The sequence below is a fragment of the Panicum virgatum genome, chromosome 4N, assembly GCF_016808335.1.
Source record: "Panicum virgatum strain AP13 chromosome 4N, P.virgatum_v5, whole genome shotgun sequence".
Lineage (NCBI taxonomy): Eukaryota > Viridiplantae > Streptophyta > Magnoliopsida > Poales > Poaceae > Panicum > Panicum virgatum.
In genome coordinates this window covers 46,911,036-46,932,843 of record NC_053148.1, presented here as the reverse complement: position 1 = coordinate 46,932,843, position 21,808 = coordinate 46,911,036, and the positions used below count along the sequence as shown (strand labels likewise).

The 21,808-nt window shown below is 50.4% G+C and overlaps 4 protein-coding genes across 5 annotated transcripts; 2 read left to right on the top strand and 2 right to left on the bottom strand.

Moving 5' to 3' along the window:
• Positions 1-10,255: 10,255 nt before the first annotated feature.
• On the top strand, positions 10,256-12,536 carry LOC120668508. Its single transcript, XM_039948247.1, has one exon. It carries the CDS (start codon positions 10,629-10,631, stop codon positions 12,369-12,371), a length of 1,743 nt encoding a protein of 580 aa, XP_039804181.1. The 5' UTR covers positions 10,256-10,628; the 3' UTR covers positions 12,372-12,536.
• A 1,305-nt stretch (positions 12,537-13,841) lies between these two features.
• On the bottom strand, positions 13,842-15,898 carry LOC120668507 (translation initiation factor IF-2-like). 2 transcript variants are annotated; one of them, XM_039948246.1, is made up of 2 exons: positions 15,696-15,898; positions 13,842-15,608 (listed from the first exon to the last, which is right to left on the bottom strand). In XM_039948246.1, exon 2 carries the CDS (start codon positions 15,572-15,574, stop codon positions 14,135-14,137), a length of 1,440 nt encoding a protein of 479 aa, XP_039804180.1. In that variant the 5' UTR covers positions 15,575-15,608; positions 15,696-15,898; the 3' UTR covers positions 13,842-14,134. The 2 variants fall into 2 exon arrangements, with proteins under 2 accessions (XP_039804180.1, XP_039804179.1); XM_039948245.1 differs by having other exon boundaries at positions 13,842-15,605.
• Positions 15,899-18,014: 2,116 nt separating this feature from the next.
• Positions 18,015-18,814, bottom strand: LOC120670666. The gene has a single exon (XM_039950822.1). The coding sequence runs from the start codon at positions 18,682-18,684 to the stop codon at positions 18,418-18,420; it is 267 nt and encodes an 88-aa protein (XP_039806756.1). The 5' UTR covers positions 18,685-18,814; the 3' UTR covers positions 18,015-18,417.
• A 1,819-nt stretch (positions 18,815-20,633) lies between these two features.
• LOC120668506 lies at positions 20,634-21,413 on the top strand. Its single transcript, XM_039948244.1, has one exon. It carries the CDS (start codon positions 20,945-20,947, stop codon positions 21,257-21,259), a length of 315 nt encoding a protein of 104 aa, XP_039804178.1. The 5' UTR covers positions 20,634-20,944; the 3' UTR covers positions 21,260-21,413.
• The last annotated feature ends 395 nt before the right edge of the window (positions 21,414-21,808 follow it).

Sequence of the window (21,808 nt, the reverse complement as noted above, 5' to 3'; positions counted from 1 at the left end):
ATCTCGGCACCTCGCTCCTTGCGGCCGCCTGCACCAGATTCATATCCACCGCCAGCCGTGTTTGGTCATCTAGCCACAGGTTTGAGTCCGCTTCTCCTCATTTGTTGGTTGTTGATATGTTGGTGTTCAACAGATGATCACTTGCGTGAGATAGAGCAAAGTATTTTGTATGTGTTCCACATTCTCAAGTGACAAAAGGTGTATAGGAATTTGTTATGTGAATATCTAATTTGTGTTGCGCTGTTGATGGATGCAGGAGGCAGAAATGGCGGATCTTGAGTCTTTGTTGGAGTACAATCAAATTGTTAGTCAGATGTTCGATAGTGAAGTTGAAGGATTTCAATTTTATAATAGATACGCTCTTAAGAAAGGATTTAGTGTGAGGAGGAGCTATGCTGAGTGGGACGCTGGCCATAATGAGCTGACCCTTCGGAAGTTTGTTTGCAGTCGTGAAGGTTTCCGTGAAGCGAAGCACATGAAAAGGGAGGATAAGCAGCGGAGACCACGAAATATAACTCGTGTTGGATGTCGTGCAAAATTTGTGATTGCACAACAAAGGAACACGGGGCAATAGTATGTGAAGGATTTCATTAATGATCACAATCATCCTCTAGCACCAAAAGACCTTAGTTGTCTGCTGCGTTCGCACCGAAGAATCAACGATGAGCAGAAAGCAGATATTCTCGAGATGGAGATTAGTGGGATCCGCAAACACCAGATTTTTGAAATTCAGGAAATGCAATACGATGGGTATGATAAAGTTGGATACACACAAAGGGACTTGTACAATTTTTGCCATCGTCATAATCAGGGGACAATTTTTGCTGGTGATGCTCAAACTGTCATCGGACACCTCAGGGAACGAGAACGCAGAGACGCTGACTTCTTTTTCAGGATCATGACTGATGAGCAAGGACATTTGGTGGGACTGTTCTGGTGTGATACTCAGTATCTGCTTGATTATGCAGCATTTGGTGATGTCGTTGTATTTGATAGCATCTACAAAACAAATCGGTACAACCTGCCTCTTGTTCCTTTTGTTGGGGTGAATCATCATAAACGCACTATTCTTTTTGGATGTGGAATAATTTCTCGTGAGAATAAAAACTCTTATAAGTGGCTGCTGAGAACATTTTTCGAAGCTAATATTCAGAAGCATCCTATTTCCGTGATCACTGATGGAGACCTTGCTATGCAGAGAGCAATTAGGATAGTGTGGCTGAATTCATCTCACAGGCTTTGCGGATGGCATATTGAGCAAAACCTTGTGCGTAATGTTCACAATGACAAATTGAAGGAAGCGTTCAGGGTCTTTATGTATGACTGTTGCTCCATACAAGAGATTGACAGGAAATGGCTGGCATTCCTGGCAGAGAATGAGGTTCCAAAGGACTCGTGGCTTTATCAGATGTATGAGGTGAGAAAAATCTAGTGTGCGGCATATCATGTGGGAAAGTGCTATTTAGGATTGAGGAGCAACCAACGGAGTGAGAGCATGAACGCTAGGCTTCAGATGCAACTAGATGGTAAAATGACAATGTTAGAAATGGTAGAGCACTATGAGACCTGCCTTTCAATGGTGCGCAGAAATGAGGCGGATGATGACATTAAAGCCTTGCAATATGAGCCATTCAAAGCCCCAGATGCTTCAATTCTTGAGATAGATGCGAAGAAAAGGTTCACACCCAATGTTTTTTGTGTTGGTGCAGTTTAGCATAAAAGCAGCCACCAAGTGTCATCTCCTTGAGATCCTAGATGGTGATGATACAGAAGAGTATATTATTGGCAGGAAGGACAAAGGAGACATCATTATGTCAAATGTGAATTTAATAAAGAGGGCAATCTAAAGGGGATTTCATGTTCTTGTCGTAAGTTGGAATCCCTTGGTACCCCCTGCTCACACATCTTCTTTGTATTGGGCCATCGGGGAGAACGCAAGCTGCCAGACTGCTGTGTTTTGGAAAGGTGGACAATGGGGGCGAAGAGTGCATTCCCACCGATAAGGATGAGCACCATGTACGAGTATTCTGCAACTCTACTGAGGTACCGTGACCTACGCAATATAAGTCGTGCTGCATCCTTCTCAGAATCTCGTTCAACTGAAGCATATGAGCTGCTCAGAGGCGCCCTTCAGGAAGCAGCTACGATCTTGCCAAATGTAGGAGCGAATGAAGGCAACATGTATGGACCGGTGCTGCCACAAGCCCCGGAGGCTGATTGTGAAGACATCAGAGATGTCTTGGATCCCATGCATGTGCCTGGCAGAGGGGCTCTGAAGAAAATGCTGAAGCCATCAACTGCCACTGCCAGTAAATCTAAGACTAAATGTTCCCTTTGTAAGGTTGCGGGTCACAATCAGCGAAAATGCCCCACGGGAGATGAGGTATTTCAATGTTCATCATAGTTGAACACTTGTGGTTTGTGAGTCATGCATAGTTATGTCTAATGTTCCTCTACATTTGTAGGATACAAAGCTCCCTGAAGATGTGCTAGATGACTAGTTTGTAGGTAAGGTGGTGCAGAACTGTACATTGTCATCATACAATTTTTCTCTTCTTCGCTCAGATACTCCTTTTTGCGATGACAAAATTATCATTTCTTTTACAGCAAGTACAGATCAAGGTTGTTGCCGTACATCTTCTTGCCCGACTTGTGATATCATGGACTTGCAATCAAGTGTTGGTTCGATGGTACCTATGGAGATCAGATGAGCTGTGTTTCATTGTTCTCAACTCCCCTTTTGTTAGCACAGTCATATACTACTCAGTTTAATGTTGGTGTATCTCTAGACACCTTACTGGCTACAGTTGTAACCATATACTTACCCCGATATGAAGTGCCTGTTTTCCATTAAGAGTTAAGTAAAATCTCCGTGGTGCCTAGAATCCACAAGAATTCTGACTTATTTGTGTAACATTTGATGCTGTGAAATGAGCGGATCGTAGATGGTCAGTTGTCCAATGCGAAGCTGTGCGCGGTAGGTTGTCCGATGCGTCGCTGGGGTAGATGGTAGTGTGTCCAAATAGTCGCTGAGCTAGAGTGTCCAATCAATCGTAGAGGTGGCATTCCATAGTGTCCAAACGGTCCCTGCGATGGCGCAAACATCGCGGAGGTAGGATGTCCAATGCGTAGCGGTGATAGGTTGACCAATGTGTCACGTAGGAAGGTGTCCAATGCGTAGCGGTGATAGGTTGACCAATGTGTCACGTAGACAGCGTGCCCAAACTGTCGTGGAGCTAGAGATTGTCCAAACAATCGTAGAGGCGGCATTCCACAGTGTCCAAACCGTCACGGCGATAGGTCGGCGCAACCATCGCGGAGATAGGATGTCTAATGCGTAGCGGTGACAGGTTGTCCAATGTATCATGTAGGCAGGTGTCCAATGCGTCGCATAGGTGGCGTGTCCAAAACGTCGTGGAGGTTGCGTCACCGTATCCGGTGGAACTTTCTGTTGCTTGTTGAGTTCCAAATTTCAGTCTCACTAGTGAGTGCGCAAAATCAAGTACTCGTCCTATATAACCGCACTCACCGGTCGGACTGTGGACAACCGTGGTATTGCGTATGTTACCGGTTATCACCGGATATGTTTGTCACCAGTCTGACCGGTACGTGCGGAACGAACTGCTTTGAGATCTTCAAATCAGTCCAGAGAAATCATCGGTCCGACCTGTGAGGGGTACTAACTCTGCTACTGCAACTTGAATATTGTTTCTTGACTCCATATCTATTTGATTTCATCAACAATATATGGTTACTTGACATAGATACATAAGAGAAAACCGAAGCATACATCTGAGAAGGCATGTACCGTAGCCATAAAACCAAAAGTGACATCATCCAATCTTTTGCTACCTTTCATGAAACCAAAAGTCTGAACAAATACATTACAATAGCTCTGTAATCCCACTCCAGGGCCGGTTAATTAAACTAGCACTCCCTAAAGTTCACTATATACACGCTTAAACAGAAGTCAAGAGAGCGCGACCTTAAACATAATTTAGAACAAGTCCACTAATATTAAGCTCAAATTCACATTAGTAGATAGACCATAATATCATCTGTGATAATCTGCACAAAAAGTTTTAAAAGCTAAATCAATATTATCTATGCCAAATTTGAAATGTGATATGCAAATAAAATTAGAATCAAACAAAACTTGCATGAACAACAGACATACCACTTGTTCCTTTTGGATGAAGATTCTTCATAATCTTGTTCCATCTTCTTTACTTGCTCCTGGACCTTCTTTTTCGTCAAAACATACTTCTCTTCAACCTCACATTTCCACTGATCAGGCCTTGCATCACTTAGAACAAGAGCATCTTCACAACAAGACATACGTGTAGGAATAACAACTGTCTTGAGCTTCCTAAATCCAACAATTGCTCTTTTAAAAACCTTGACTTTTCCATCAAGTTTGTCAGCATCACTAGGAGAGTCACATTTGACAAGGTAATCAGTTTTCATCTGGGCAATCTTGAAATTGCCATTTCCAAGTAATCTATGAACAAAAAATGTGAGGGTGCTAAATTTTTCCTGGCCAGGACTTTCAATTGCAGCATAAAGCAAAGTAGATGTTGGCCCATCCTCCAAACCAAGATACTGGGCCACTGATCTTGTTGGAACAACATTTCCATCAGTATAATTGGCCATGAGATTAATCATATTTCCTAATCAAAAAACAAACAAATTAGGCGCAAAGAAATTAGTAAGAAACAATAAACATTACAGAAAATGAAAGAGAGCAATACAAAAACAAATTAATCTTTGATCTCAGCACTAACTAATATGCAAAATAAATGAATCACAAATAGTTTTACTTGCTAGCAAAGAATACTACACTAATTAAATTAGATGTAGACCTTGTAAGCCACTGTCTACGGTTTAAGAACAGTGAAATAAACCAGAAACTCTATTACTTTGTAAAAACAAATTATAAACAACAACAATATGTCTAAACAATTGTTGGAAACAATTAACTGTATATAAACATACAGAACAGTTCACATTGTTGAGTACGGTACTAACAAAGAAGAAACTACAATGCATCTACTAAAGCAACTGAGGTTGCTCTTCTCCTTGGACTCTAGCTGCTTCTTTTTCCTCAATCTTCTTCAATTCATCTTTCTACTTTTGTAGTTGCGATTGTGGTAGTGGCGTGGCGTTGAGATGTGCCTGCTGAGAGGTCACATCAGTCTCCGTCAACCTGCTGGCCATGGGTGAAGCCAGATCCATTTTGACCACGAACGGTGCATCCATCAAGAGATTGTTACTATACTACTTGTCATGATTACATGCCAGTGCACCAGGTAGGAGCAACGTGGCTGCGCCCCTGCTGCTGGCTACTGCAGTAGTTTGCGTACGCTACTGACTCACACCGCACGACCACCCTGTCTTGCCGCATCGGCTGCATCTGCTGCTGCTGCTTCTTAGTCTTGAGAGCCAGAGCAGCAGTCGTAGCCGGAAACCGGTCGGACAAATCATCTTGACCGGTGCTCACCGGACATGCTCACCGGACTATACACCACATGACTGACCTGTGGGTCTTTCCGGTGTAGTTAACGGTCTTATCGGTGAAAGCAATCACCATCTACTAGCATGTCAACACTAATGTTTAACTGCCATCAATCGCATTTAAATGCTACATGAACATTGAGTTTAGAACCAAGCATAACTCAACATAACATGATATGAAGGTAAAATGTGCAGAAGCACAAGCTCTGGATGACATAACATGACATGACCATGGAGTCTGGAACCAAACATAACATGATTTGAGGCCCTATGGATAACGTAACTAGCAGGAGTACAGAACATCTATATGCCTGGTTTAGGCCCGAGGAAGTGGAAAATGGACTCGCACATGGCACGGATCCTGCATTCCGCGCTGCAGTAGTTCGACCACTGCTGCGATGTGCTACTCCCGACGTACTTGCCGCACCTGGCATGGTCGACCCATCAGCCCCGCCCCCGGTACGGGGACCCGCGATGCTGAACATCCGCACGAGGCACTGGCCCAGGCACGGTGGGGACGTACGGCCACTCCCTGATAGGCCAGACGTACCTCCTCAGCGTCTCGATGACGTGCTGGCGTAGACGAACAACACCGAGGTCGTTCCAGCCGGAGATCGCCGGGTCGTCCGCCGCCTCCGACAGGAGGTCCTTGGCCAACATGTCGTCCCAGGCGCCACATTTTGCTCGCCACAGTAGCATAGAGAGCATGTATGCTGCCGCCTTGTGCCCCCCCCGGACAGCCTGATCGAGATCCTCCAGCGGCGCATCAAGAGCCCCAAGGTGCGGATGCCCGAAGACGTCCCGCATCCCCTTGATGTAGAGCGCCTCCAGGTTGCCGGTGCCGTAGGTGTTCGAGATCAGTCGCTCTTGAATCTCCGTGTCGTCCGACTACCGCAGCGCCAGCCTCAGGTTGAGGCTGCGGCGCACCAGCATCGCGCCGCACACCCTGTCTCTCATGAGAGAGCAGGTGCCCCTGAGGCGACGGAGATCGTCCATGGGGGAGCCGGACGAGGCCGCGACGTGGGCGGCGATGTGGAAGAGCATCTCCTCTGGAATCTCGTCGAGGGATCTCGCAGGCACCATAGGACGCCCGGCGACGAGAGGAGGGCGAAGGAGCTTCTGGTCGGGGTGGTCGAGGACAATGGCGACAGAAAGAGGGGCGAGAGCGCAATGGCCAAGAAGGGATGAGCTGAAGTCGGAACGGTGCCGGACCTTGGAACCGCCGACGACAAAGCGCCCCTCCAACCTTTAAAAGCTGGGGGGAGTACAAGGCGGTGATGCAGATTCAGTGACATCAGACGGTGTCATTTCCAGTGACATCGAGTCACTGACATGTGGGACACATGTGATATGGGACCCACACGTCAGTGAGCCTTCCTCAAAGTAGCTCTTGGGCTGTTTGGATCCAAGGGTTATTTGGGGTTAGTTGGCAATTAAAGCACATTAGCACCCCTTGGATAGAGAGGAGAGAGAGGGGAAAAGCAGTGGGGTCCACTAGAAGTAACCCATTTAGCACCCCTTAGATGGGCTAGTTTCTTTGGGGGGGGGGGTAGTTCCATCTAGCCCCAAATAACCCTCCATGTTTGGCTACCCAAGGGTTATTTGGACCCCAACTAATCCCAAATAACTCTAACTCATGGGATCCAAACATGGCCATGGTTTCTCATGCAAGACTCCATGCTACATGAACATTGAGTGTAGAACAAGCATAAAATATCATGGCATGGCATGTAATCATGACAAGTTATACAAGTCTCTAGACTCCATGCTCATGTAGCATTTAACTGTGATTGATGGTAGTGCTGAGACACGTCACATCCGTCTCCGTCAACCTGCTGGCCAGGGGTGAAGCCATCAGATCCATATTGACCACGAATGGTGCATCAATTCAGAGAGCTGTATAACTTCTCATGATTACATGGTAATTTTAAGATTCGTTCGTGGTAAAATTTTGTTTACACTGGTGCCCGTGCACTAGGCAGGAGCAACGTGGCTGTGCCCCTGCTGCTAGCTACTGCAGTAGTTTGCGTACGCTACTGACTCACAACGCACGGGAACCGAGGCGACGCGGCCGGGGCAGATGCATTCAGAGTCTGCACTCACCGGTCGCACCGGTGTGGAGATCGGTCGTACAAATCATCTCGACCGGTGCTCACCGGACATGCTCACCGGACTATACACCACAAGACTGATCTGTGGGTCTTTCCGGTGTAGTTAACGGTCCTACCGGTGAAAGCGATCACCAGATTATCTACTAGCATGTCACCACTAATGTTAGTGCTATATTGTTTAACTGCCATCCATTCGCATTTTTGCTCTGCATTTTCCAAACCAGTTCCTTTTAGATTGGGCACTAACACAAATGTACCCACAAAAGATCATGCTCTAACAGAACATTTCACATTGTGGAGTACGGTACTAACAAAGAAGAAACTACAATGCATCTACTAAAGCAGCTGAGGTTGCTCTTCTCCTTCAACTCCAGCTGCTTCTTTTTCCTCAATCTTCTTCTTCAATTCATCTTTTTACTTTTTTAGTTGCGATTGATGGAGGCGGACAGCGGTATAATCATGGGAGCGATGCTATGGGCAGTTCCGTTGAGTTTTATACACTCACCGGACACGCTGGTGCGGAAACCGGTCGGGCTACGACATGTACAAGGGATTATACGCACAGGACGGACCGGTGAATCTATCCGTTGGGATTAACGGTCTTACCGGTGAAAACTGTCATGCTCTACATGCATTTCACCACTAATTCTAGGAAGAAGTCTGCTTGATGAGAATAGCATGATGATACCTTATGATGTACATATTTAATTCTGAGAACTGATGTTAGTCCTACAGACTCAGGTTTATGTTAGTGAACTGATATTGTTTAACTGCCATCCATTCGCATTGTCCACTACATTTGGAAAACGAGTTCCTTTTACATTGAAATAGGATGCAAGCTGAGCCAACATTTACATCAAAAGATCAAAAGATTATGCAGTAACACAAAAAGATCAAAAGATTAGGCAGTAACACAAAGGTAGCCACAAAAGCTCATGCTCTAACAGAACAAGTCACATCATTGATTACTTCAGTACAAACAACAATTCTAACAAAGCAAAAACTACAATGCAACAATGAAAGCAACTGAAGTTTCTATTCTTGATCTCCAGTTGCTCCTTTTCTTCCATCTTCTTCTTCAAATCATCCTTCTCCATTTTTAGTTGCACTATCAACTGCCTTAGATCTCCATTTTCCTCCTGAACCCTCTGAACCCACTGCTCCTCCTCTGCTTTCTCCTTCCTCAACTGCCAAACAGCATCACGAAGATCACACAACAGAATCCGCTCATACTCGGTGGCCTGACGATCAATCCACGCATAATAGCCGCAATCCCCGGGCTTCTACACTCAAATTGCACAGCAAATTAGAAAATCAATCGCAGATCATCAGACTAAAAACAAGGGTAAAACCTAAAGGAAGGCTTACCAATCCTGAAGGGCGTCTGTAGTACCTCCGGCCGGGGTTGTTGTCGCTCCATGATGTCCAGCAAGGCGCCTTCCTATTGCAGAGACACTTCACCGCCGGGGAGTAGTCATATGGGCCTACTCGGTACGGCACCGGCGCCGTGAACCTTTCCTTCTCCCCACCTCCTCTTCCTCTGGACGACGATGCGGACCACCATGACGAGCGTGAGCTTGATGACGCCATGGCCACAGCCTCCCTCCCTCCCCTCCGTCGCCAGAGCGCGCCCCCGTCGCTAACCCAGGAACCCTAGGTCCGCCACGAACCCTAGGGCCGACCTAGGGATCAACCTTAGTGGGCTCAAACTATATTAAACCAAACATTCAATCAAAACTATACTAACTAAACATTATTCCAATCATTATGGATTGAAGTTTTTACCCCTAATACAAAAAATTAATCCCGGAATGGCAATTACCCGTCATATTCTTTTTCGCGCGGGACCCACATGAAAAGGAGGTACCTGGTGCATACTAACCCACAATTTAGCATGCACCTGGTGCATGATAGGTACCTCTCTTTTAGGTACCTCTCTACCTATCAGCTGTTGGATCGAGCAACGTGAGCCATCTATTTTTCCCCCAAACATTAAAAGAAATTCTTATTATATAAGAAAATCTAAGCGACTAGTGTCGTGCTACGGTACACATGGACAAATATCTCATAGTAATAAAATTATCTCATGATGGTATTAAGTGGCAGATGGGATTTTTTTGACATTAGATGAGCTTATTATGAAAAATAGAGTTCGTTACTGTTGCTGTACTGTGACTTTACCTTCAAGTATCATACGTTGCTACGGAGCAGGTTAGGTGCCCAACAGCACAGCTTCCATGAATCAACGGAACACTACAGGCTACAGCTGCCTGCCAATGGGTACGACCAACAGAAAGAGAAGCGTAAAGCTTTCCTACCGTTATTTTACTCCCAGAAAGCTACTTGATGCTGGCCTCATAATTCATGATGGGCAGGGGAACTGCATAATCACCAACTCAACTGTAGTTCATGGCTCCATTATATCCCATGGAGATGATGAGCCAAAGTGTATTCAGTATCCTTTAACTCTTTCTGCACACTCACCCAACCCACTGATCCAAACCATCATTCATCCCATCCCATTCCACTGCTCTCATTGCAGCAATGTGCACAATACAATAGTTCAAGGTGAGCAACTTAGTTTTTGAGCCGCTGGTAAGTACAAAATAACTGGTATGATTGCAACAAGACAGAGAAAACAAGTGACCAAGCCAGAGTTGAAGCTGAAGATAGTAACGGATTGACAGAGGAAGCAACTAGATTCCAATACAAGAAACCAACAGGAGGCAGCATGGCAAGGGTAACTAGAGGCCAGATCAGAGATTGGTGCCGTGCACTACCAACCGGCCTACCCATCTGCCTCCCATAGTGGCGTGAACTGGCTATCAGTAGATGTCTAGATGCCAGTACAAAACTAACATTTGTCCCAGCTCCTTGCACCAGCCACCAGCATGCATAGATAGCATCTCAAGCCCCCAGTCCCAAGAGGCTCCCCAAGATGAATGCTGCTACATAGGTAGAGAGTGTATCCGTGATCGCTAACCTAGAAAATAGAGTGTGGAGATGGGAGAGGCTGAGGAAGTACCAGAAGGCAGCAGCCATGGTGAGGCATTGGAGCTCCTCATGTCCATGGCGTCCTCTTCACTGGCCTGCTCTGTCTCACAGTTCCCAGCGAAGTGGCAATCCATCAAGGACAAGCTTCAGCAGCTCTGCTGCAGCCTAAATTCATTGTGCTGCAGCGTCGACGTCGACGGCAATGGCGGTGACGAGGAGCATCCCGTGTTGCTCGAGCTTCTGCACTCGGCTTCAGCAACCGCGAGGAGCATCCAGGTTGTTTCTTCTCAATGCAGCGATGGGTCATACAAGGATGGAAGGCTCCGTCTGAGGAGTGACATGGACAACCTGAGCTGCAAGCTTGATGCGCACATGAAGCAGCTCAAGGAGATGGCTTCCTCCGGGGTGCCGTCGCCGTCGAAGGCCATTGTTGCCGTAAGGCCTGGCGTCGAGGCCAGCGCAGGTGAGAAGACGTTCTACCTCAAGGATCTCTTCTCCAGGATCAGGATTGGTGGCACCGTCCAGAGGAGCCAGGCATTGGCCACCATTAGAGAGCTCTTGGCAGAAGATGAATTGTGTGCAAAGGTGGTCGCTCTCGACATCGACGACGGCATCACCTTCCTCACCGGGTTTCTCGAGTCGACGGACGCGTGCATCCAAGAAGAGGCTGCAGGTGCTGTCGCCATTGTTGCGAGCTCCGAGTGCTACAGAGGAATGCTGGTTAAGGCAGGGGTGATTGCCCCCCTTGTCCAGATGCTGGAGAACACAGACACGGCCAGTGAGCTGGGCAAGGAGAGAGCTGCTCAGGCGCTGAGGGAGCTGACGGAGAATTCAGACAACGTGTGGGCCGTCTGCGCGCACGGCGGCCTCACCACGCTGTTGCACGCCTGCGCCGACGCTGGCAGCAGCAGCAAGCTGATCAGCTCATCTTTCTCAGTGCTGAGAAATCTGAGCCGGGTGGAGGAAGTGAAGATGTTCATGGTGGAGCAAGGGGTGGTCACGGAGCTGGTGAAGCTGTCCCAGAAGAAGGAGGAGGTCCGCAAGCTCGGCGCCGTCGAATTGCTCCATGCCATGGCTCTGGATGACGCCGATGTCAGAGAGGAAGCCGTCAGCATGGGGGTGATCCAGTCACTCCTTCAGTTGATATACCCTGACCTTCCATACTCATACAAGGCCAGAGAGGTCGCTCTTGCAGCCATTTGGTTCTTCTGCTTCTCTTCTGCGAACTCCATAGATGACCTCATCAGCTCAGATGTTCTTGGCTGGATGCTCTTCTACCTCAACAATGGCGACTACGCTGTTCTCGAGTGCACTCTCAAGATCCTGAGGCATCTCTCTGAGGTTTCCGAGGAGTACAACAGGATGATGGGAAGAGCAGGGTATTTGAGTGCCCTCTCAAGCTTGCTTGGGGCAAAATCATGTCGAGTTCGGGAAATGGCAGCTCAGGTGCTTTCCAGCTTACTGATACTTCACCCTAACCGCACCATTTTTGTTCAAGATGGCGATAGTTTGGACAGGCTGCTGCTGCTGCTTGATCCAGCTGAGGGTAAGTTGATAGCAAAGGACTTGATCCTCTCTGCTATCATGTCCTTGACTGAGACCAACAGCGGAAGGAAGAAAATTGTGACATCAGAGCACTTCTGCAGACTGAAAGAACTAGCAGACTCTGGTGACTTCGACGCCAAGAAGATCGTCAAGAAACTATCTACTAACAGACTGCTAACCATTTTCAGCAAAATATGGAGTGTTTAAGTTATTTCTAACCCTTTACTTTCGCTTAGATTTAGCTGTAGTTTGTCGATGCCCATAGTTTTTGCTTTGCTTGTAATATCAACATATCCATCAGTATGATTCCATTGTGATGTATATTGCAACTTCAGTTAAATTCAAGCTTTTTTTAAGGTACAGGGTTCTAAATTCAAGCTTCTTCGTCAGTCTTAATATTGACATCACCTTTTAGTGATCTACTCTTACTTTGTGTGAATCCAGTGTTTCTGTGCTACACAGACAAGGTCTGGCAGATATAACATATTTGCTACAATCCATAGTTCAGGAACTTCATCAGAAACATCAGTCTCTAATTTATTGTCATGAGCTTGGATAGGAGTCTATCATATTACATAAGTTAAACCGTCAACCAACCAATCTTCTGTACTACATCTACTTTGGAAGATAATCCAAACACAACTTAGCCATTCTACCAATTTGTTGAGGGCTTGAGGCAGGAGCAAGTGGGAATTAGCAAGAAGCCAAAGTTTCACATAGAAGGTCTTGCAGATCTGCAGATATAATATCCTAACTTTAAGCATTGTATGCACAACAACAAACTATGACTAATCCATAGCTCAAGAACTTTGTCAGAAGCATCATTCTCTAATTTATGGTCATGAGCTAGGATAGGAGTGTATGTTATCATGTAAGCTAAACCGTCAAGTAATCAAACAGCCAATCTTCTGTAGTACACTACATCTGCGTCGGCAGATAATCTGAACACAACTTAGGCATCTTACCAATTTTTAAGGCAGGAGCAGTGGGAGTTAGCAAACAGCCAAACTAACTGTTCCTGCAACATTGTTACTGGGGAAACAGTGAAAATAAGTAGTAGACAACTGACATGTCAAACAAGACTAGCACTAAAATACTGGTATCACTTTCATACAGAACAATTATCATCAAGTATTCAGACAAAAAATCTTGTTCATATGTAGCTTGGTTTCTTTCTAATATTATTTGGATATTGGCATTCCCGTGATGATTCAAGATGAAAACGTGAATATCCAGCAATGACTGATCCAAGCTTCTGCATGTGGTCCAAATTTCGGCTAAATATCAGGCCCAATCTGACCTCTATAGTTATTTGCGTACCTCCAAGCTGAAAGCAATGGTGAATTTGGGTTCATGATTTGCGCAGTCCTTATTTTTTTACTGCTGAAAAAATGTGGTACTGGAACGCCCAGTTTCCTCAGATGTTCATATTTCTCATCAGTGCATTGTGCATGAACTGGAGTAGAACTAAGACTAAAGCTAATAATGCATGGTTCTGGCACAATATTCAGGAGACAGATGTGTTCTTAGCTGTCTATGTTGTTACAGGGAAACTTAGTATCACTGATACTGGCCACTTATTTGCACATATAAAGGCGAAATTCATCAATCTTCAGAGTAGAATATCCAGTTGCATTCCAGACCAAAGGAAGCAAAACAGGACAAAAGGAGAGAGAATATTATAAACCACACCATGATCCTGTACTTCATCAAACTGAGGACAAACTTACAAATCAAAGCACCCAAAGAGTACCTTTCACTCTCCTTTCGCAAGTCAACATACATTTACTAGCAAAGTCTCAACAAAAAGAAATAGGACATGAGATATGATATGAATGTAACAGCAGACTATAGTAGCACACTGCAAAAAGGCCTCACCCATATGCAAGCTCAAGTCAAGCAGGCACTTCGAACACTAATGAAGAGAAGGGGAGCCGAGCTGTTGGAAGGAATTTATCATACCAAAATTCTCAAGCTTCTTCTGCTGCTGCCTCAGGTGATTCAACTTCGAGCACCCGTGTCTGGAAGGGCGTAACTGCATTGCCATCATCCGCTGCAGCAGTGAAGAAGGATCGCTTCCCAACCAAATCCGCAACACGTTTGGCACATCCTGAGTCGCGCGGGCTCTCATCAGAAGGCGGCATGGTCCTGATCCTTGGAAGTAGCTCTGCAACCTTTGCAATGGTTTCGGGAGACAGCTCATCATTCAACGGCTCAGAAAGCTTTGCTCTGATCTCCTCCCTTTGGCTTGCACAGCCAGCTGATCCCGGGAGAGACTGCTCGCCCCGCTTCTCTTGTGTTCTAGTGGCCAGGGACGACCCAGGCGTGAGGCTGTAGCGGCTCGGGACGACCCTGACCTTGGAACTCCCCGCCGGCCTCTTCGCAACGGCTGCATAGCCAGCGTGATTGACCACACCTTTGGGCTTGAGCTCATCAGCCACCTTGTTTACCGCAATTGCAGCATTGCCTCCCCTTGTATCTGTAGCCTTGGCGTTGCCTCCCCTTGTCTCTGGAGCCTTGGTGTTGACTCCTCTTGTCTCTGCAGCCTTGGAAGTGGACTGCCTCCTGGACCTGGGGCTCATGCTCCCGCTCCTCGCCTTGGCTCTGCTTGGTGCGGCGCCTTGCTTGGCATCCAGTGGCTGCCTGGCGTTGCTGGATGGCCACGGTTTCGCTGGGACGGCCTGCTGCTTGGAATGTTGGCCTTCTTCTCGAACGGCACTGAGCTTGGCGAACGGCTTGACCCGCGCCGTCGCCGCGGCCCCAGGCTTGATGCCGACGCCGTGGTGGATCTCCAAGGGCCCGAGGCTGACGCCCCTGCGCCGCTGCACCGGGGGCTCCTTGATCGGCTTCAGGATCGGCCGCGCGGGGCCGCCCTCGCCCTGAACCTTCCTCTGCGGCGCCGCGGCGGCGGGCGCCCTCGGGTTTGCGGCGATGATGTCGAGGGGGCCGAGGCTTAACCCCCTGCCCCGCGGCGCTGGAGCCTGTTTGATCGGCTTGAGGCCCTGCGCGGCGCGCGGCGCCGGATGCGGCTGCTTCCCGGGGAGCAGCGGGTTGGGGTTGGTGGCGGCGGCGACGTCGAGCGGGCCCAGACTGAGCCCCCGCGTCCGCGTCCGCGCCGCCGCGTTCGCCGCGGGCGCGGGCGCGGCCTCCCCGCGCTTGGGCTCCGGCTGCTTGGAGGTGCGGAGGTGGTGGAGCCGTGAGGAGAGGCGCAGGATCTCCGCCTCGATGTGGTCGATCTCCGCGTCGACGTCCGCGGCCTCGGGCTCCGGGTGGTGGTTCTCCTTGTCCCCCTCCTCGCTGGCGCTCCCCACCGCCGCAGCGGCGTGGGCGTGCCACGCGGAGGAGGAGGCGTGATCGAATGCGGCGTTGTTCCACACGTGCACCAGCGGGATGAGCGGGTCCTCCTCCATCGCCGCCGCAGCCGAAGAACTTCCCCCGCGCCTTATGCCGCCGCGCGCTCAGAGATCAATCAGGGGAGCAAGCGATGGGCCAAGGAGCGAATTCGAAATCGGGGGCGCGATAGACAGATACCTTGAATCGATCGACGGGTGGGTGTAGACGAGGAGCGCGGATTCCTGCTCCGTTCGCGTGATCTGAGGCGCGATTAGGTCGGATTAGGTGGCGGATTTTTCGAAATTTGGGGGGCGAATTGGGGGGAACGCGATGGGGGGAAAGAGGAGGAGGAGGGTTTATGAGGCGGGGGTGCCACTCGACCGTTGGGACTCGGGAACGAAGGGGAGCGCCGCGCTTTTGTATTATTGCAAGTGGATTTGTTTTCTTTAAAGAAAGGGGGAAATTACACACGCAGACGCAGTGGGGCCCGGCTGCAAGCGGCACGTTGGTAGTGGGTGGGAGCCTCGGACGGGAACGGGAGGGAGAGACGTTGCGGCAAGCTCCAATGGCCCCCCACACCTAACAACCTCCACCTGAAAACACTACTCGTTGCATCGACGAGATCATTCGCATTTTTTCTTTCGACGAAATCATTTCCATCTCGAAAAACATGTTAAGAAGAAATTTAAAAGCGATTGCATCTAGCTACTACTGCGCTCTCTCTTTTCCCCTTCCCGTCTCTTTTCTCCAGCTACAGGCGAGAGAGGCGAAAGCGGTGCCGGGGTCGATTTCGCTGCCTCATCTTCTTCTCCAGCGTCCTCGCCGACGCCGGGGAAGAAGGGGAGGGTCGATTCGGCCGGCGGCTGTGCATACTAGCTAGGTTCGTAGATCTAGGAGTAGACTAGGTTGTCCCACGGTGATATGCTCACCTGGGGTCTTTTGTTCCTCGCCGGCTGCAGTTCTCCGGCGTAAGGCGAGGAGGGTTTGCCTCCGTGGTGGCTCGGTCTCCGATGCTGCTCGGAGGCCTTTCTACCTGTGCAGTGGCTCCGGCGAGCGACGCCGTGGAGGGGACGACGACGGCTCTGGATCCAGTTCGGGGCCCGGTGCGAGTTTCTTCCTTTTCCATGGCGGCTTCCCCGTCTTCATCGCGAGCGACTGCAGCAGGTTGGTTGTGATCTCCCTCTTTGCGATAGGGAAGGATCTTTTCTTCTCCCCTGTGGGCTCTCCCTTCCGGGTCGGCATCTTTGATGTCGGCGGCGGATTTGCTACTAGGCTTCTGTTCTTCTGTGGTGGAAGCTTCAGCTTCGTCTTCGGCTGGCCGTGGTGTCCGCTGGAGACTTCTCCTCTTTGTCTGCCGCTCAGATCGCCGATGCTCGTTCAGCGTCATAGATCCGCCTTGACTGGAGGTCTGGGCTGGTGGCTCTTGCAGCTCAACCATGATTTGGGGTCTGCCAGCGGAGTATTTGGAGGATCTTGCTTTGATTCGTGTGGATCGAAGCTCGTGCAGGACATCGTCGCCGTTTCTGTTGCCCAGCAAGTTGGACCGGTGGCGATGAGGACGATGAACACGATCTCTAGGGACCTTTCTATAATTTCTTCTTTCTATGGGGTCTTGTTTGTAAAAGGGGATGTACTGTGCTCCAGTTTAATATATCTTCTCTTTGGCAAAAAAAAAAACAATTGCATCTTTTTTTTTCATATTTTTGCCATCACTGCTACGACGTGAGATAGAGCTATTCCTTCCGTTTCAAATTATTAGCTGTTTTAGTTTTTTATTTTTTATAAATTTTGTTATATAATAACGACTAATAATTTGAAATAGAGGGAGCAATATACTGCTAGTTGGATGAACAGTGAGAAGCACTAGAAAAATCATATTATTGGCCTTGTGTTGTGTTCATTTTCTCGGGGAAACTTGAGAATCTGTTTCTTCCCTTGGACGAGGCATCAAGAACTGCGCTCCCGTTCGAATCAGCGCCGTGGGGTGCACGGGTCCTTTCCCGCCGTTTGTTCGGACGCGGGAGTGGGAGCGAGGATCCTAGGACGATACCGGAATCAAAATCAAATATCCCCGTGAGCACAATGCTAGCCCGTTTTACTTTTACCACAAGGTGGTGTTTCAATCTTTCTACCGTCACCTTTCCCCCATCACCAGCAAGTAGCAAAGCGTGCATTAGAAAAGTTCTTCAAAAAAATTAAGGAAAAAAAGTTCTTCAAAAGATAGCTTTACAGGGAAAGACAAGACATTCTTCAGTTTTTCAGGAAGGTTAGGAGAACATGGGCCCAGACAGAGCTGCGCGCTCCCATTCCGTGCCGGCCGGCCGCGGCTGCCGGCTAACCGTTGCTGCGGCCTCGCAGTTGGCACGCCGCGAGCCGGGCCAGCCGGTCTGCGCTGCACTTCCTCGGCCCCGCCCGTTGCACACGTCCGGCCAACAGGCCGTTGCACTACCTTGGCATCTGGCCTGCTCACAGGGGACGATCAGAAGTTCAGAACTGAGCTCAATTTACAGTAGGACGTATGGACAGACTGCTAGCCAACATACTAGTTCCAAACAGCAGACAGAGAATCACTCTCTGCCAGTTAAGGGCTTCGGGTACAGTTCCTCATGCCAGTTCAACTCCTGGTCTACTCGTATGTGTTTACTTTCAGGACTACTCTCAAGTAAACACACGGACAAAGGAGCCAACATATCCCACCGGACAAGTTTTTGCTTGCGACTTGGTACTACGGGCCATGGCACAATTCAACTGATGGGAAAACTAGCTAAATCCTGGTAAACAACGTCATAATGCACTGGTTGGATTGCAGCAGGGTCGGATCGGATTAGCTTAGAATTATCTGAGCAGCCGCTGAAGATTTTTTTTCAAACACAAGAGTTCTTTCCAGAAAACAAGTCGCCTGATGACTAGTCGGGGACGGTCAATTGGGTCCCCAGAGGAGCAGGTGCATGAGCTTCTCCGTCCTCACGGTCCCGGCCTGCGCCTCCCGCCACCGCGGCCGCCGCTGCCCCCGCTCCCGCTCGGCCTCCCGCGCGCGCGCCGTCTCGCTCTCGGCGCCCTCGCTGCCGCGCGCGGCCGCTTCCACCTGCGCGCCGCGCCGCCCCTCCGCGTCCGCCGGCCTCGCGTCGTCGTGCAGGGACGCGCGGAACGCGCGCTCCCGCCTGCAGTACTCCTGCCCGTTGCACATGTCGCCGGCGACGCCCGCCGCCGCCTGAGACCTGACTCCCGCTGGCACCAACAACCTCTCCCCTCGTGGTACGCTACGCTACCAGTAGCTTTGGTAACGTACGCTTCTGAATTTCTCAGCCACCTGATAATCTTTCTTATAGTCCCCTGCCTGAATTTCTCAGCCAAACGATCACGTCGCGGGCAGACCGGGCGATGGCGTGCGGTGCGGGCTGCGCGGCGCCTGCGGCGCGGGGGAAAAATGGTTGGCTGGCACTGGCCGGGAGGGGGGGCGTCCACGGAAAAGCTATTCATTGCGCCTGCGATTTTTGGCCGCGCCATCGCAGAAGCGCGCGAGCTCCTCCCCTGTTCATCTTCTTCCTCCGGACAGGGGAGGAGGCGGTGCAACCAACGAGCAAGGACGGGAAGGGAGGGGGGTGGAGGGGGGACGGGTGGTAGGTGGGCGGAGCGGCAGCCGGCGAGGTCGCCGACGGCCGGGTGGTGGCGGGAGACGGCGGAGCTTATGGATCCGGGTTGCTGGGGGTGGGGGGACTCGCCAGACCTAGAGGAGGGTTCGGTGGCGGCGGCGGTTCGGCCGGCGGAGGGCGTGGCGGCGCGGGAGCGCCGTCGGCCGGGCGGGGGCCGGACCCCCGGTGGGCGGTGCCGGCGGCGGGGGCGAAAAGAAGGCGGCGCGGCGGCGGCTAGACGGCGAGCTCGGTTAGCGTGGCGGCGGTAGAGGGCGGCGGCGGAGGCGCCGCGAGCGGCGCCGGAGGCGGGGGGCGGCGGGTGAGCGCAGATGCGATGTGCCATCGATTCCTCACACATGCGAGGAATAGACGTGCCCGGCGTCCACGGTTTTGGCTTGGCCAGTGCGCGTGGCGCTGGGGCGGCCTGGGCAGCCGGCTGGAAACGACAAGGCAAACCCAACGAAACGACCGGAACCGGTGGGTGGCGTCGGAGAGGTCGCGGTGCATGTGGCTCGGGCCCAAGGCCCTACCCGGCAGCCAAGCCCGCCGGACCATGGGCACGAGATGACCGGCAGGTGAAGCGACACGCCAACGCGTTCGTTCGGGTAGGGGTCGCCTCGCCTTTGTCGGCGCACCGTGCTGCCCCACAATACACATCATATCGGTGAAACCTAGAGGTGGTAAGATTGATCTTAATGGTTCCATTATAATCCTTGTTTCTTAATTTTTTTAGCTTGCATAGTCTTTTTATTAAATATAAGGAACCAAAACAATTGAAACACATTTTACCAAGATTAATAAGCATGTACTTCTCACGGTGTCCCCACGTGTCAGGTGTCTAATTTTGAGGGCCCACGGTGGACTATAGAAATTGGAAGATGCAAAATGAATCTCCCTCTACCAAAATTATTTTGTCACCTCGCGCTGGCTTACCCGCCCCCCGTACCCGCACACCAATCACGGCTCAATTACCATCCCTTCTTCATCGCCTGCTAATCATGCGCAATCTATCCTCCTTCTCGCGCGACGCTCGCACGAGCTCCTCCAGATCGCCTCCGCCTCCACTCTGCAGATCTTGCGCTGCCACACCAACTCGGGCGCGGATCCCCATCACCGGCAAGGGCGCTCGCGGCGTTGGCGCCCCATCGCGGCCAAGGGCATGCGGTGGCCGGAGCCCCTCGCGACCCGGCCTGGCGCGAGCGGCGGCCGGGATCCCTCCCCTCCCACCCTCACCTGCCGCGCGCCTCCCCCATTCGCCTCGATTTCGCCGGCGATGTGCGGCAACGAGAACTGCATCAACAGCTACCACGACGCCATCAACAACTGCATCAACTCGACTAAAAAAACATCCGAAACCAGTTCGATGTTTTTTTGATAATAAACCAGCTCAATTTAAAAATTCATGGAAGAGAACGTTCCGGGCGAATGCAGATGACCACATGCACCTCCTTTTTCGAGTGAACGCAAGTGCAGAATATTCTGCTCCACGCGGCCCAACCCCTGGTTTTTGGGAACCCGGGTGTAGTTTAGCCGGCCACCCAGCCGGAACCAGCGACCCGAGCCCCCTGTTTTCCCCTCCCGCCGCGTCCGTCCTCGCTGCCGCCAACCGCAGCGGCCACCGGCCGGCCGCCGGATATATAAACACCTCCCCCCCCTCCTCCTCGCCGTTGCCGCAGCGCAAAGCGTCAGCACGAGCAGACCAAGATTCAGAAGCAAGCAAGCGAGCAAGCAACCCTCAAGCTAAGCTACTCTGTAGTCTTATAGTCCACTCGATCAGTAAAGGGGAAGCCTTTTTCGACCGAGCCCGGAGCGAGGATGAGCGGGTCGTCGGTGACCAAGAAGGCGTCGTCGTTCGTGGTGGCGGCGAGCATGAGCGCGGTGGAGGCGCTCAAGGACCAGGCGGGGCTGTGCCGGTGGGACTACGCGATCCGGTCGCTCTACAACCGCGCGGCCGCTGCCAAGGTCACCGGCCGCGCCGTGCCGGTGTCCCTCTCGTCCTCGTCCTCGTCGTCTTCACAGGCCGCGGGATGCAGCGGCGCCGCCGCCGTCAGGGCCGGCGCCAGGACCAGGCGGACGGAGGAGGAGAAGCTGCACAAGGCGTACCACCTCGTCTGCTGGGGCCCTAACTGATTGGGGGATTTTGATTTCTCTTCCTCTTGCTCACTCATGCCGAGATGTATCTGCAAATTTGCATGTACCCCGGCCTCTGATGCCACCGAAGTTTGAGTGAACTGTGAACAAATGGAATTGAAAGGATTTGCGGTGTCTTCCCGATCTTTTCTCACGGTCACTGATTGCTTGAAGTAGAGCCAGCGATCATCACGAAAGGTCGAAAGGATTCCATGCATGTTTCTGGTTGTTTGAGAATTGAGATGCCAACGACATGGTTGAGTGCAGCGCGCTGGTGATCAGATAACCACTGCATTGATAGCGGTACTACGTATATGATTCCTGGTTTGCGATCCGCATTGCTCCGGGGCCCTGACTTGGTCCAACCAATCCAAACCTGTAGCTCGTTCAAAAAAAAAAACCAAACCTGTAGCTGCAGCAGCCAGGTCCGGTTCTGGCGAACTAACTTTCAGTACCAAAATTAGATAACAAAAATCTAAAAAAATAATTATTATCATACCTCAAATAAAAATATAATACTTAAATGTGATCGCGTGTGTGTTATCCGTC

Excerpts from the sequence above, each read along its gene's own strand:
- LOC120670666 (XM_039950822.1), bottom strand. The coding sequence starts at position 18,684 with ATGTGCAACGGGCAGGAGTACTGCAGGCGGGAGCGCGCGTTCCGCGCG.
- LOC120668507 (XM_039948246.1), bottom strand. The coding sequence starts at position 15,574 with ATGGAGGAGGACCCGCTCATCCCGCTGGTGCACGTGTGGAACAACGCC.
- LOC120668506 (XM_039948244.1), top strand. The coding sequence starts at position 20,945 with ATGAGCGGGTCGTCGGTGACCAAGAAGGCGTCGTCGTTCGTGGTGGCG.
- LOC120668508 (XM_039948247.1), top strand. The coding sequence starts at position 10,629 with ATGGGAGAGGCTGAGGAAGTACCAGAAGGCAGCAGCCATGGTGAGGCA.